Source organism: Labeo rohita, chromosome 2, assembly GCF_022985175.1.
Source record: "Labeo rohita strain BAU-BD-2019 chromosome 2, IGBB_LRoh.1.0, whole genome shotgun sequence".
NCBI classification, from domain to species: domain Eukaryota; kingdom Metazoa; phylum Chordata; class Actinopteri; order Cypriniformes; family Cyprinidae; genus Labeo; species Labeo rohita.
Window position 1 is genome coordinate 29,634,072 of NC_066870.1, and position 14,325 is coordinate 29,648,396.

General features: G+C 35.9%; 1 protein-coding gene across 2 annotated transcripts in view; it reads right to left on the minus strand.

The window, feature by feature from the left end:
* zgc:110158 (uncharacterized protein LOC553590 homolog) overlaps window positions 1-14,325 on the minus strand; it is an 87,340-nt gene that overhangs the window by 12,522 nt on the left and 60,493 nt on the right. The window contains exons 5-9 of one of the 2 annotated variants that reach the window (XM_051133549.1): window positions 13,900-13,989; window positions 6,757-6,840; window positions 3,340-3,399; window positions 801-867; window positions 650-717 (exon numbers count right to left, since the gene is read on the minus strand). In XM_051133549.1, the coding sequence (XP_050989506.1) occupies window positions 650-717; window positions 801-867; window positions 3,340-3,399; window positions 6,757-6,840; window positions 13,900-13,989 (369 nt within the window). The remainder of the gene's footprint in view (window positions 1-649; window positions 718-800; window positions 868-3,339; window positions 3,400-6,756; window positions 6,841-13,899; window positions 13,990-14,325) is intronic. The other variant, XM_051133559.1, reaches the window with a different exon arrangement.

Genomic DNA, 14,325 nt, shown 5'->3' on the forward strand with positions numbered 1-14,325 from the left:
TTTTGACTGGTAGTGTGTATTATAAATATGTATAAAATACATAAATGTAATTTAAAAAATATTTTTAAAAATGTACAATAATAATAATGGATATATTAAAATAAACAAACAAATAATTGCACACTGAATAGAAGAGATGTGTTGTCTTTGTATTCTTTTTGTGGTATTAAGTTCAAAATTCTGGAGAAAAAAAAACATTTTTTTCTTTTGCTGTAGGGCTGAAAACGCAGCAACTACGCGCTGCAGGAATCCCTGCCCTTCATCCACTGTCGTCCGCAGCGGTGGGGATCCAACCAAACAGGTTGGGATGCGATTGACACTATGCTAACGAAGTTCTGCTCAGGCAGACGGCGGCCCACCTGTCTGGCTGCCCGTGGGTGGAGGGCAAAGTGTGACAGAGGCTTTCAGGCCTGAGGCTGCTTCTTTCTAACCCGAGCTTTTGTTCTGCGCTCTACCCAATTTGTCGAACAGATGCTGCACCAGCTGCCGATTTGTGCGGCACCTCGCTTGCCAAGAACGAGAAGGACAGAGAGAGAGATATAGAGAAGCGGGAGAACTCTGCTTTCGGCACAGGTGACTAAAGAGTAACAGGGTTTCAGTCCTGTGGGGCAACTACCATAGAAGAAAGTAAGCTAGAATATGTGCCTACCTGAGGGCCCATGCCACCCATCCCCCTGGGAGGATTCATTCTCATCGGACCACCCATGTTAGGATGCCCTGTGAAATATCATATAATGCATCATTCATCAGTCTGCATGTAAATGCCTTTACAGTCGTGAAGTGTTGGACTAAGATGGTACCTTGTGGTCTGGTTGGGTCCAAACTGTTTGGCAGGAGTGGTTGTGATCCTGGAACTCCTACAGGAGGCTGAGGAGACAGAAATTAAGAAAGGTCAACAAAAGACTTGGGAAGTGTTTTACAGAAAATCAAGTTTATATTGTACAACTTAGTTAGCTTCATTGGAACACCGTAAATTTTTCAATGGAAATCTAATGGTATAACAATTTAAATTCAATGGCCTTTTACACAACTGGCCTTTAAAATCTGTACACAGTGTTAGTATTTCTATAATACTTTGGTGAGGAAGATTTGAACACCAGAGACTATAAACATCACCAGTTGGCTTTGACGTAAAAGTCAGAAGTAATTTAAATTTATAATGAATAAATGTAAATAGAATGCAAAACAAAAATTTACACACGACACATAATTTGCAAATAAAATCATTTTATATTAGCATTTTGGGGCATTATAGGCATTCATGTACATCAGTCACATGCAAATGTTTGTTGGAAACAACCGCTGTTAGGTTTCCCACCTTTTGCCCAAATAATTTCAGTGACATTTGTCACATTTTTAAAAATCTGTATTATTTATTATTTTTATACCAGTTCAGTATTTAATATTTTAGTTATTTTGTATTTTTAATTTTAGTTTAAGATTTAAGTTTTGTTATTATTTTTACTGTTTTTTTTCCTGATATAATTTAGTTTCAATTTATTTCTGTATTTCAACTTTTTTTTTGTTGCCATATTTTTTAAGCTCTTTATCAAATATTTATATTTTATATTAATTTTGGTATTATTTTTCATATATATATATATATATATATATATATATATATAAATCATCATTTTGGTTTTACATCTAGACAACACTCACAAATTTCACCCAAAATTGTCCATTTTAAAATTAGAGTTTTTTTTAAATATCTTGATAATCTTATTTAATTTTTTAGTTATTATTTAGTTTTATTTACTATTTATTTTTGTACTTCAACTTTTTTTAAGTTAGTGGTCATATTTTTTTGCATTTTTTAAAGCTCTTTATCTAGTATTTATATTTTATAATTACTTCAGTGTTTTCAATTAAAAAAAAAAAAATCATTTTGGTTTTAGTTCTAGATAACTAGACAACTACTAGACAACACTTACAAATTTCACCCAAAATTACTCATTTCAGATTAGATTTTTTTTTTTAAATATCTTGATATTTTGGGCCATTATAGGCATGCATGTACATCAGTCACATGCAAATGTTTGTTGGAAACAACCGCTGTTAGGTTTTCCACCTTTTGCTCAAATAATTTCAGTGACACTTGTCACATTTTTAAAAATATATATTATTTTATTATTTTTTTTATAAGACTACAATATTTAATATTTTAATTAGCTTTTATTTTTAGAATTTACATTTTAATTTTAGTTTAAGTTTTAGTCGTTTTGTTAATATTTTTACTTTTTTATTTTCTGTTATTATTTTGTTACAATTTATTTTTGTACTTCAACTTTTTTTTAAGTTAGCTGCAATATTTTTTTTGCATTTTTTAAGCTCTTTATCTAATATTTATATTTTATATTCATTTCTGTGTTATTTTCAATTTTAAAAAAATCATAATTTTGGGTTCAGTTCTAGACAACTAGACAACTACTACACAACACTCACAAATTTCACCCAAAATTACCCACTTCAAATTAGATTTTTTTTTTTTTTTTACATATCTTGATATTTTGGGAACATTAGACATGTATCCCACCTTTTGCACAAATAACTTCTGTGACATTTGTCACATTTTTAAAAATATATATTATTTATTATTTAAATATTATACCATTACAGTATTTAATATATTAATTAGCTTTTATTTGTATAATTTAAAATGTTATTTTAGATTAAGTTTTTTTTTTTTTTTTTTTTTTTTGCTATTATTTAGTAAATATTTATTTTTGTACTTCGACTTGTTAAAGTTAGTTGCCATATTTTTTGCATATTTTTAAGCCCTTTTTTTATATTTATTTCAGATCATTTTAGTTTTAGTTCACACTAATTTCTAGCAAATAAAACAACAGAAAATCCCATGACCTTTGATCTTGATTTTGGCAACCCTTAACGTGATAGTTCATCCAAAAATAAAAATTATGTCATTAATTACTCATTCAATTACTTTGTACTCTGATGAACACACATCAACATTGACACAGAAGAGAAAAAAATGGTTGAATAAAGTTGTTATTTTTGTTTTCTTTGCGCACAAAAAGTATTCTTGTAGCTTCATAAAATTACGGTTGAACCACTGATGTCACAGACTATTTTAACAATGCCTTTTTGAGCCTTAAACATGTCAGTTGCATTGCTGTCTATGCAGGGTCAGAATACATTTGGATTTAGTCAAAAATATCTTAATTTGTGTTCTAAAGATGAACGAAGGTCTTACAGGTTTGGAATGAGTAATTGACAGAATTTTCATTTTTGGGTGAACTATCCCTTTAAGAGTGTGTCAAAATGGAAGAACTATTTGTATACAATTTCAACATGACGGTGTGATGATGTTCCCTCTACCTGATTTGGCATGCGAAGAGACGGCCGAGGTCCACCAGGGTACCGTGGAGACATAAAAGGCTAGAAGAAGAAGAAGAGAAAAAAAGAGACTTGATTAGCAACATGTTGCCCTATTTAAAAAGAAAGCGAGAGCATTGCAAAAACCAGAATGAATGAGTGCAGCAGGCCAGGCTATAGCAGATGGAATGGACAGACAGATGCACGGAGAGCAGAAGCCAACGCATGACGACATCAAATATGTACATTTGACATCTCTCCTTCTGTCCATCAACACAGACTGCTCCCATTCCGCCTTTTAAACGTGCACACACATACACTCTTGTGGCGTTTCGATAAACGCATACTGTACGAGAGCATCGGGAAAGTCAGAGCGGCTGCACTTAGACGCTTCTCAAGTGAAAGTCTGGTCAGGAAGGAAAGTGACCACAACAACCCAAACGAGGGCAGTATCGTGCCTGTGTCCTGACATACAAACCATTAGAGCCGTGTGGCTGCGCGTCTAGAGACGAAACCCGATGCCACTTCTGTGGTCAAGGCCTGTGGGAAGCTCCCCGAGAGACTCTCGCCAACTTTTAGGGCTCTGTTGAAACATGTCAACGCTGAACGGATGAGGGATAGGCCTTGTGGGTGTGGGTGTCTGCATGTGTTTTTACAGCTAATTGGGGTGTTTTTACCATTGTAGGAAGATGTTGTACAACCATAGCGCTCTAATATGCAGCTTGTGTGTTTTTTTTCCTGGAGGAAGGAAGCGGAAGTGTTTTACAGAGTTGATATGTGTACAGTTGGACATCGTTTTGGTTTCTGCACAGTCAGTGTGCATTTGTATGTGTGTTTGTGAGAGCGCTGTGTGGCGGGAGGCTCTACAATATTAATGTGCTATTGATGGGGGGTGGGGTGAGGGCCAGGAGTGGAGGCCCATCTCCAAGAACAAGGAGGAGACTGAATTATTTATCCTGTTCGCTGGGAGTCGACTCTAGATGGAGGGGGTGGGGGGTATACAGGATACTTCACACTCCCAGGATAGAGAAACGGAGGGAGGAAGAAAGAAATAAGAATGAGAAGACAAAGGAGGAATGGACCTTAGGGTGTACGCCCAACGAAAACGAGGCCGTGAGAAATGGATGTACAGTCTTAATGTGATTTCAAAACTATGTTTTCACTTTTGTTGGCTAAATGAGAGACACAAGAGTGCAATCTATTGAATTGTACATCTATTACTCACAGCCGTGCTTTCAGTTGCAAAAAAACAAAAATAGTTAATCAAAATGACAATTTTCTTGTTATTATTTCACTCTCATGCCATTGTAAAGCAGTATGACTTTCTGTTTCTGTGAAACACAAAAGAAGATATTTCGAATAATGTGCTGGCTGCTCCTTTCCATACAATTTTAATGAATAGGGAATGAAGCTTTTCAAGCATCAACAAGGTGATACTAAAGACATTGATAATGTATTTTAACAATAGTGCTTGGGAGCGATTAATCGCAATGAATCGTATCGTAAATAAACGTTTTTATGTACATAATATATGTGTGTGTACTGTGTATATATATATATATATATATATAATAAATATATAGTTTCAAAGCATCTTCACAGTATTAAAAAGGCAAGTGACTATAACTCAGCTGTAGTAAAATTCAAAAGGACCATTTATTCATGATTAAGACATTGGTACTCATACTCTCTCATGAACCCTAGGGCTATTAAGATATTAAGATTTTCAGTTAATGACAACTTAATTGCTGTCTTTTTCTTAATCAAATCTATCCACCTTATTGTTTAACGCAGAAGTAAGCCTATGGGTGAGACTTCCGGTTCATTAGTCGCTATAGGGAAATAACGAGAAGAATAACAAGTAGACAGTAAAACCATTTTCACTACAAACCAGTGTGTTCATAATTAAGATAATACATTGCATGGTAAACACACCAATTTGCAAGATCAAGCAGCAAAACGAGGTGTTTTGTACAGCTAAAAATAGTCAGACGTAGATGAGACCCTTTTCTCTTACTGGAAAAATAATATTCAGAAGGCTTAAAATATAGCACAAGAGTCACATGATTCACAATTATCCTACTTTCATGTTACTTGTTCTTTTTGAAGCTTGGAAGTAGGGCTGTCTCTAACGATTATTTTGGTAATCGAGTAATCTGTCGATTATTCTGATGATTAATCGAGTAATCGGATAATTAGAATTATTTTTTGTAGTAATAAAAATAAACCTAAGCAAACAATAGCCTTTAAAATGACTTAAAATAGCCTACATATATAACAGCAATGAGACAATAATTATCAGTATCAAAAGCAAGTAATCAAAACTGTTAAAATACATAACGTATTATAAACAGTAGCGCTAATGTGCATTACATATTATAACAAATGACTGCATAAGGTGCCAACGGCCTGACGATTGTTTTTACACTTTACAATCTAATCCTTGTTTAATACTGACTCAGCAAAATTTAATTTAAATATCTAATTAATCTTCAATATTTGGCCATTTCTTTATAAAGCTACAGCCACTGTAATTTCTTGAATATGTGGACATTAAAGTGTGTAAACTCGGAGTGAGGATTTAAGCTTGTATTTTGAAATTATGATGAACGGTTAGCATATTGAGAAAGATATTAATGTATTCCGGTGTTTGCGTAGGTTTATAAACGATTGAAGGTTTATAAATCTAATGAAATAGCACACGTTGCATTCCCAGATGAACATTATAATAAACCCAAACTCACAACAACATGCAGAGATGGAGTTTGAGACGCTCCACACATGTAAATGATAAGTTTGTGTCGCAGCACGTAAATAATTGAAGCACATATTAAACCTGCACCGCATACATTTATTTAACTGAATCATAGCGTTTGTCGATTCTTAATAGCTTTGTGCTTTATGATTTTTAAATGGGTTAATGTGTGAAATGCACCACTTCTAGTATTTTGCCGATTACTCGACAATCAAATACTCTGAGGAGCTCTACTTGAAAACTTCAGTCCCCATTCATTGCAATTGCATGCAAATACTGACCAGCAAATTCTTTGAAATTTCTAATTTTGTGATCCACAGTTTGAAAGTCATACTGGTTTAGAATAACATGAATTTGAAATTAACTTTCATTTTTAACTAAACTATCCCTTTAAATATGGCGTCACCCCTGACTAAAGTTCACACAAGTGACAATCAAGTAAACCTCTGCAACTGGTTCTAGGAATGTGTGTTTCTGTGTTCAAGACTTTACAAAACCCAGAGAATTATAAATAACCATGTAATTTACACCATTCATCTTGCCCAAGTCAGTTGCTGCCAGCGTCACCAACAGTTCTCATGTGTGCAAGTGTGACCGTGTGTATACCGAGTGTGCAAGCAAGGACACGGTGTGTATTTGTGTATGAGGGTTGCTGTGTGTCTTACCTGGCCGTGTGGTCCCATCATGGGGTTGCTGGTATTGTGTGGGGGAGGCTGTGCGTGTGGTGACGGCTGCGAGCCGGGAGGCCCCTTTAAGAGAGAAGAGGGAGATGAGAGATGCACAGACGGCCTTCCAGTGAGGCCTGCTGCTGCCGAAGCCCTTACACAAACACGCATGACTAACACTCAAAACACAAACTCACTTACACTTACTCACTAGGTACTAAATACTGGTGGGAAATCCGAAGCTAGTGTGTGGAGATCAATGAAAAATGGAATAGTTTCATGAAAATCAAACCGCTGGTAGGGTTAATCTTCAAAATCATATTTCAGGCTAAAAAGTTAACACCGACCACACAAGTTCAACAGCACTGAGACACATCGAACAATCAGCTTATACTGACTTCATATAATAGAAAACTATGAATGTACTAATATCTAAACACTGATAACTAAATAATTATTTTCATATAACTGATATATTTTACTCAGAATATTTTATATTTAAAATGTTTAAATATAGAAGCTAAAATTTTATTTTTTTAAAGCATTAAGTAAAATATAACAAAAAATAAACAAAAAAATAAACAAATTCAACAAAAATATAAAATGCAAAAAAAAAAAAAAAGGTTCATGGGAATTTAAGAACGACAACATTACAATGTAAGTATTAAGACTGAATTTTCATTTTGAGACTTGCTAGTGGTTACATTTTATGATTAGTAAAAAGTGTGTAAAATCCTCACTTGCATAAATTAACTACATTTATGTAATGTCCTGCACCCACTAGTAAAAATAAATAAATAACATTTTTGGTTTGACTGTACATTTAAGTTACTAAATGATTAAAAAAAAAGCATAAATCTAAAATGAAGGAAAAAGAGAATGCACAATTAATTATCCTATACTGACCAATAGCAATAAATAAATTAAAGATTAATGAAAAAAAAAAAATAAAATATGCAAAGTTTTAAAACAGAAAAACAGAAAAAGATGCACTTTTTTCCACTCTTTCTAAGATCATCTTAGTAAACACATAGCTAGGCCCTTTTACCATGGTGGCAAGTTTTGCATGAGAAAACACCACACACACATTTTCTTCAAAACAAGTAAAGCAGCGTCGTTCGTGTACAGTATGTGCGGCAGAACTATTTCCACGAAATGTCACATTAAACCCATTAGACTCCTTACTCCATATAACTATTGCACTGAGCTTCCATTAGTGCTCATTAATGATCAACAGGCCATTGAGCTCAGGTCCAAAATGGTTCTGTAAGGAACATGAGACTATATGACTAATAACCAACAAACAACAAAAGAGCTTTGCTTCTTTTCCTCTCGCTCCCTGAACAACAAGCCTGAATGTGAAACATATGGCATTATGGGTCCTGTGCACCTATATTAGAGTCCCTACAGAAGTGTTCATCCAATCACGGTCACTCTGCAGTCCTGCCTCATTGGGGAAGGATCTCAAAACAGCGATATATAAAAATCACTTCCGACACCTTTGAGAAGATAATAACCTGCCACTTACCAGCATGGCTATCAACAGAGAGCCCTTCAATCTCCATTCCCAGGCCCTAAAGGGGCAGTTAGTTTGACAGTATTCATACACTCTGAATGACAGCTGCAAGACAGTTGCAATAGCTCTTCTCAACCACTCGGGGGCAGTGTTAACAAAGCAAACCTCTCAGCAGTGGACATGTTCATAATGTTCTTGCACAGAAGTGCAAAAACATTTGTGAATGTCTTCACTATTTGACTTGAAAATATACAGTAAACAAATGCATACATTTCTATGCTAAACATACTGATGCCAAGGCATCGGCTTTAAAGTTTAGTGACTAAACAAAAGAAGGGAAATTATCTTCTGAGGGAGGCGGCGGAAGAGTCTGTTTCAGTAGTTTTTTTTCACCGCCCTGTCGAGTCTGTGTATGCGGTTGTGACCCACGCTTATTACCGCCTCTTGACCTTTGGCCAGCGCTCAGACCTCAGACAAGCCCTCCCGCTGGTTTCAGAGGGGCTGAGGAAACCATCCATCCAGCACAACCGGAAATCTCTACGCTGATGGCCAGAGCTGCCACACAGACCGCAGCTGCAGAACAACACATCTGCCCAGGGTGCAACACTGACCCACCCACGCCAACAAAAATAACACAACTGAGAGAGATACAGCACATTCAGAGTCTGACAAGTGGCTTAGCAGTTAGTACAGATGCTGTGATACACAAATGCAGCTGGCCATTTTTTATACAGTTTGTCTGTCTTTTCTCTACTGTATGTATAAATAAAAGTGGCCAAAAGGCCCAAACATAGAGAGCTAAAGGAATAATCCACCTAAAAATGGAAATGCCAACTTTATTACTTTCTTCTGCAGAACACAAAAGAACATTTTGAAGAACGCTGGCCAAAAAAACAGTTTTGGTTCCCATTGACTTTCAAAAGAAGAACATTCTTTAAAATATCATCTTACAGAAGTCAATGGGAACTGAAACTGTCAGGTTACCAACATTCATGAAAATATCTTCTTATAAAGTTCAAAGGGAACTGAAACTGTTAGGTTACCAACATTCTTCAAAATACGGAAGTCAATGGAAGCTCAAACTAGTTACCAGCATTCTTCAAAATATCTTATGGAAGTCAATGGGAACAGGAACTAGTTATCAACATTCTTCAAAATACAGAAGTCAATGGGAACAGAAACTAGTTAGCAACATTCTTCAAAATACAGAAGTCAATAGGAACTCAAACTAGTTAGCAACATTCTTCAAAATACAGAAGTCAATGGGAACTCAAACTAGTTAGCAACATTCTTCAAAATACAGAAATCAATGGGAACTGAAACTGGTTACCAACATTCTTCAAAACATCTTATGGAAGTCTTTAATATATCATATGGAAGTCAATGGGAACAGAAACTAGTTACCAATATTATTCAAAATACGGAAGTCAATGGGAACTGAAACTGGTTACCAACATTTTAATCAAAATATCTTCTTATGGAAGTCAGCGAAGAGTTAAACTGTTTGATCGCCAACATTCTTAAAAAACTTTTTACGAAAGTTATTGGAAACAAAAACTAGTTACCAACATTCTTAAAAATATCTTATTGAAGTCGATGGGAATTGAAACTGTTTGGTTACTAACATTCTTCAAAATATGATCTTATGGAAGTCAATGGAAACTGAAACAATTTGATTACCTACTGTTTTCAAAATATCTTCTTATGGAAGTCAATGGGAACTGAAACTGGTTACCAACATACAATAATGTTCTAATGGAAGTCCATTGAAACTGAAACTTTGTGGTTACCAACATTCTACAAAGTATCTTCTTTTGGAAGTCAATGGGAACTGAAACCGTTTGGTTACCAAGATTCTTCAAAATATGTTTTTATGGAACTCAATGGAAACCAAAACTGTTTGGTTACCTATATTATTCAAAAGATCTTATATTGACTAATATAAGTATTCTACAGAAGAAAGTAGGTCATACAGGTTTGGAACGACATGAGGGTGAATAAATAATGACATTTTTTATTTTTGGGTGGACTATCCCTTTCCTAGGTTGATTTAATTGCATAGGACAACATTTATTTAGCGATACAAGCAGCCTGTTTATAAACACATGCATGAATTATGTGCACTGCTGAACACTTATGGCTTAGGTAAGGACTTTTTAGCTGGTTTTCGGGAGATTTTTGTTTCCGATTTAGCCGTGACCCGTCTCTGACCTCCCTGTGAGAGAGGATCGCTCCGGGGTCTGGCATGAGAGCTGCTCCACTGACTGTCCCAGAAACCATGCGCTGATACAACAGGAATACATGAGCATGTGTGAGTGTGTTTTCCCTGGCTGCCTGCCTTTTTCAGAGTGGGTCTGAGGGAAGGATTAGAGGGGTCTAGGGATGCTCAAGGCCTCTTTAACTCACAGTAGCACTGAGGTCATGACTGTTCATTACACCTCATCACACACAGCAGTGGTAGCGCTCACTCTGCTGCTCGCTGTCTGCCTTTCTCTGCTAAACAGTCTTGGTCTTTCAGCAACACCCGTTCACTTCCACTCCACCTGACTTCCTACACAATAAGCACAGGGGTGCATGATATATTGGAAACCATACTGGCAAATCTTTCCATTTTTTCTATTATCCTTATTGGAAGCAAACAATACCACAAATTGCTCTTTACATGGATTTTTACATGTTTTCATATACAAAAACCTGGTAAAAAAAAAAAAAAAAAAAAGTTGTTTGTGGTCCATACAATTCTTAATTGCATTAATTTTATCAAAAATACAGTAAAAACAGTAATATCTTTATATTATAAAACATTTTCTATTCTAATATATTTTAAAATGTCATTTATTCCTGTGATGGCAAGTCTTCAGTGTCACATGACCCTTCAGAAATCATTCTATTATGCTGATCTGGTGCTCAAGAAACATTTCTTTTTATCAATGTTAAAAACAGCTGCTCAATTTTCTTCCACTGTTCTTTAATGAATATAAAGGTTGAAGCATGTATTTAAAAAAATTACCTGTTTCCAACGTTATAAAATGTCTTTACTGTCACTTTAATGTGATCAATTTAATACGTTCCTGCTGAATAAAAACATTCATTTCTTTGAAAACAAAAAAATCATACCCACACCAAATCTTGTATTTTTAAACTCAAATTCACATGGCACGCCAATGTACTTTTAAAATGGCACATAACTGAAGTTTAATCAACAGATCATAATCTCAGCTATCATATCTGTTATAACAAAAACTGTACTTGCAGTATGAGCTAAAATTTCTGTATTGTGCATCCGTAGTAAACAGATGAATGACTCCAAACCCACACAGTCCTGTTCTCTCAATGATGTGGTAGAAACCAATCTCAGGAGCAGCAAACACACACACATGCCAGAACACCTCACACCTCTTCTCTCTCTCCCTCAGTGCTGAGCTGATATAAATAGCACTCCTCTGCTTCTCCAAAAATCTCCTCCACACCTCTCCGTTCCCTCCTTCTCCTCAAACCTTTCCCCTCTATCGCTCTCCCAACCCTTTTCTCCCCGTACAGCAGGAGATTCCAGACAGCGGTCGAAAGCGTCTCCTCCCTCGGCTCTGCCTTATCACTAACACTGCCAAATGCCAGGCCTGTCCATCACTGAGCAAACGCTCCACCACCCCCGCTCCATCATGGGAAGGGCTGTGGATGTGTACAAGCATGTTTGATTATGAGACTATGTGTGTCCGTGCTTGTATGCATGTGGTTGTGATGTTCATGTAAACACACGGAAATGGGAATAAAAGGTCTTTAACACAATATATCTAAATCTCCACCTCCATCTTCATCAAGGTCATTTTGATGAAAAACTGACATCTGAGCATTTAATAATTAATAATATCACCACTACTTTTACTCATAGTGAAGATTAGAGATTTGAAGAAGTTACTTAGTAGCAATGCACCAATATAATAAAAAAATAAATACATTTTTTAATAAAATCATAAATGCTATTTTTTTTTTTCAGAATTCTTCAGAATTTAAGCATTATAAAATTAGAATTTAGAATGTGAAAATTTATGGAAGTTAACTGAAAGTGAAACAGTTTAGTCACCAAACATTCTTCAAAATATGTTTATATGGAAGTCAACAGAAACAATGTTTGGTTACCAACATTCTACAAAATATCTTATGGAAGTCAATGGAAGCTGAAACTGTTTAGTTACCAACTTTCCTCTGAAAATGTTCTTATGGAAGTCAATTGAAACAAACTGTTTAGTTACCAACATTCTACAAAGTATCTTCTTATGGAAGTCAATGGGAATCAAAACTGTTTGGTTATCAACATAAATCAAAATATGTTCTTCTGTCGGCACCAACAGCCTTGTGGGTAGTGCGCCGACATATAGCACAACTATGCTCGCGGCGACCCAAGTTCGAATCCCGTCTCCCATCTCGAGGTCCTTTGCCGATCCTGCTCCACTCTCTCCGCCCAGTACTTCCCTATCATCTCTCTACTGTCCTGTCCATTAAAAGGCCCAAATAAAGCCCAAAAATATAACTTAAAAAAATGTTCTATTTGTACTCCAGACACATATGGCAACTCAAATTGAGTAGCTTGAAGAGAACTTTTAACCTAGCGGACAATAAAACGGGTGAATAAATGAGAATGAAGGGAGCGACTATATCTAGGAAACATAATATCACAAAGACTTGCCTTATTTTGACTTGTGCCAGCACGCAACCACCTATCAACCATTAAAAAACACTCAGAACTCCTTAGCAACTGCAAAGCAACGGCACAGCATAATGGCAGCAATGTTTCCACAAGCGAGTACCACTTACATTTTCTTCTGAACAAATAAAATCTAGTTTAACCTTAATGTTTGTGTATAGACATTACTGATCTGTATCCATAGGCCGTCCATTTAAAACTGATCAGAGAGACAAAATTATAACTTTCCACTTAAAAAAAAAAAAAAAAGACACATCGCATTTAACACATAACACAGCCTGCAGTATGGAATGAATAAAGCTGCAAGCAGATGAATGGAGGTATGATAAAGAAAGACAAGGAGAGATCTTAATAGGAAAGAAAGGAACACAATAAAATATTTTAAAGATAAGCAAACTCATTCAGAAGCACATTAAGAGTGAGAATCCCATTCATTCATTTTCTCTCTTTCTCTCAGACTCACAGTTAAATTTTTGTAACACAGCTAATTGATAATCAGTCAACAACTGTTTCCACTAATTCGTTATGGGACCATATTACAGAAACATCCAGATTTTAGCCGTTAAAGTAACCATGGCGATTTCCATTTGGGATCTCAAAAGACTTGAGATAGGAAGTGTAACACATCTCTAGAAATGAAACTGCAGCTACTTTCTACTAACACTTAATGCTCTGAGCCTCCATCTTACCGGTGAGGAATGATACTGTGTGGAAAAAACAGAAGTTCAGAATGATCTCACACAGACAGCAGAGCTTCAGGCTGCTGTCAAGCCGCCCACAGCCATAGACAGACCCACCAGCAGCCCACGCGCGCAAAGAACGAGAGAGACTGAATGAATGGATGAATAAATGAATGGAGTGCAGGTGTGACAGGGTGATGAATGGAAAAGAAGGCAAGGAAGAGAATGAAGCCAGCTGTGCTTACCTGAAAGAAACCAGGGGGCATGGGTCCGCCTGGCATGCCGTCGTTGGGGGGCATGTTGCCCATTACGGGGCTGGGGGCTGCTGCTGCACTCTGGGAAACAGACAGAGAGAACAAGTTAGTATAAAGATAAATTAGTCAACCCTGATACAACACCAACATTACACTGTTGCTACTTTGATCTCAACGAGACATGATTTATTGTGCATTGTTTGGTCCATCAATAAAAATATGGCAACAAAACACAGTTTTTTGAAACCCTGATGCTGATATATGGGTCATTTTTATGCAGTAAATTTACATGTCTCAATCATATCTTCATATATTGGTTTAAATATTAAGTGCACAGTTTGTAAAGATGAAAATCATGTGACCCTGGACCACAAAACCAGTCTTGCACAGGTATATTGTAAGCAATATCCAAAAATA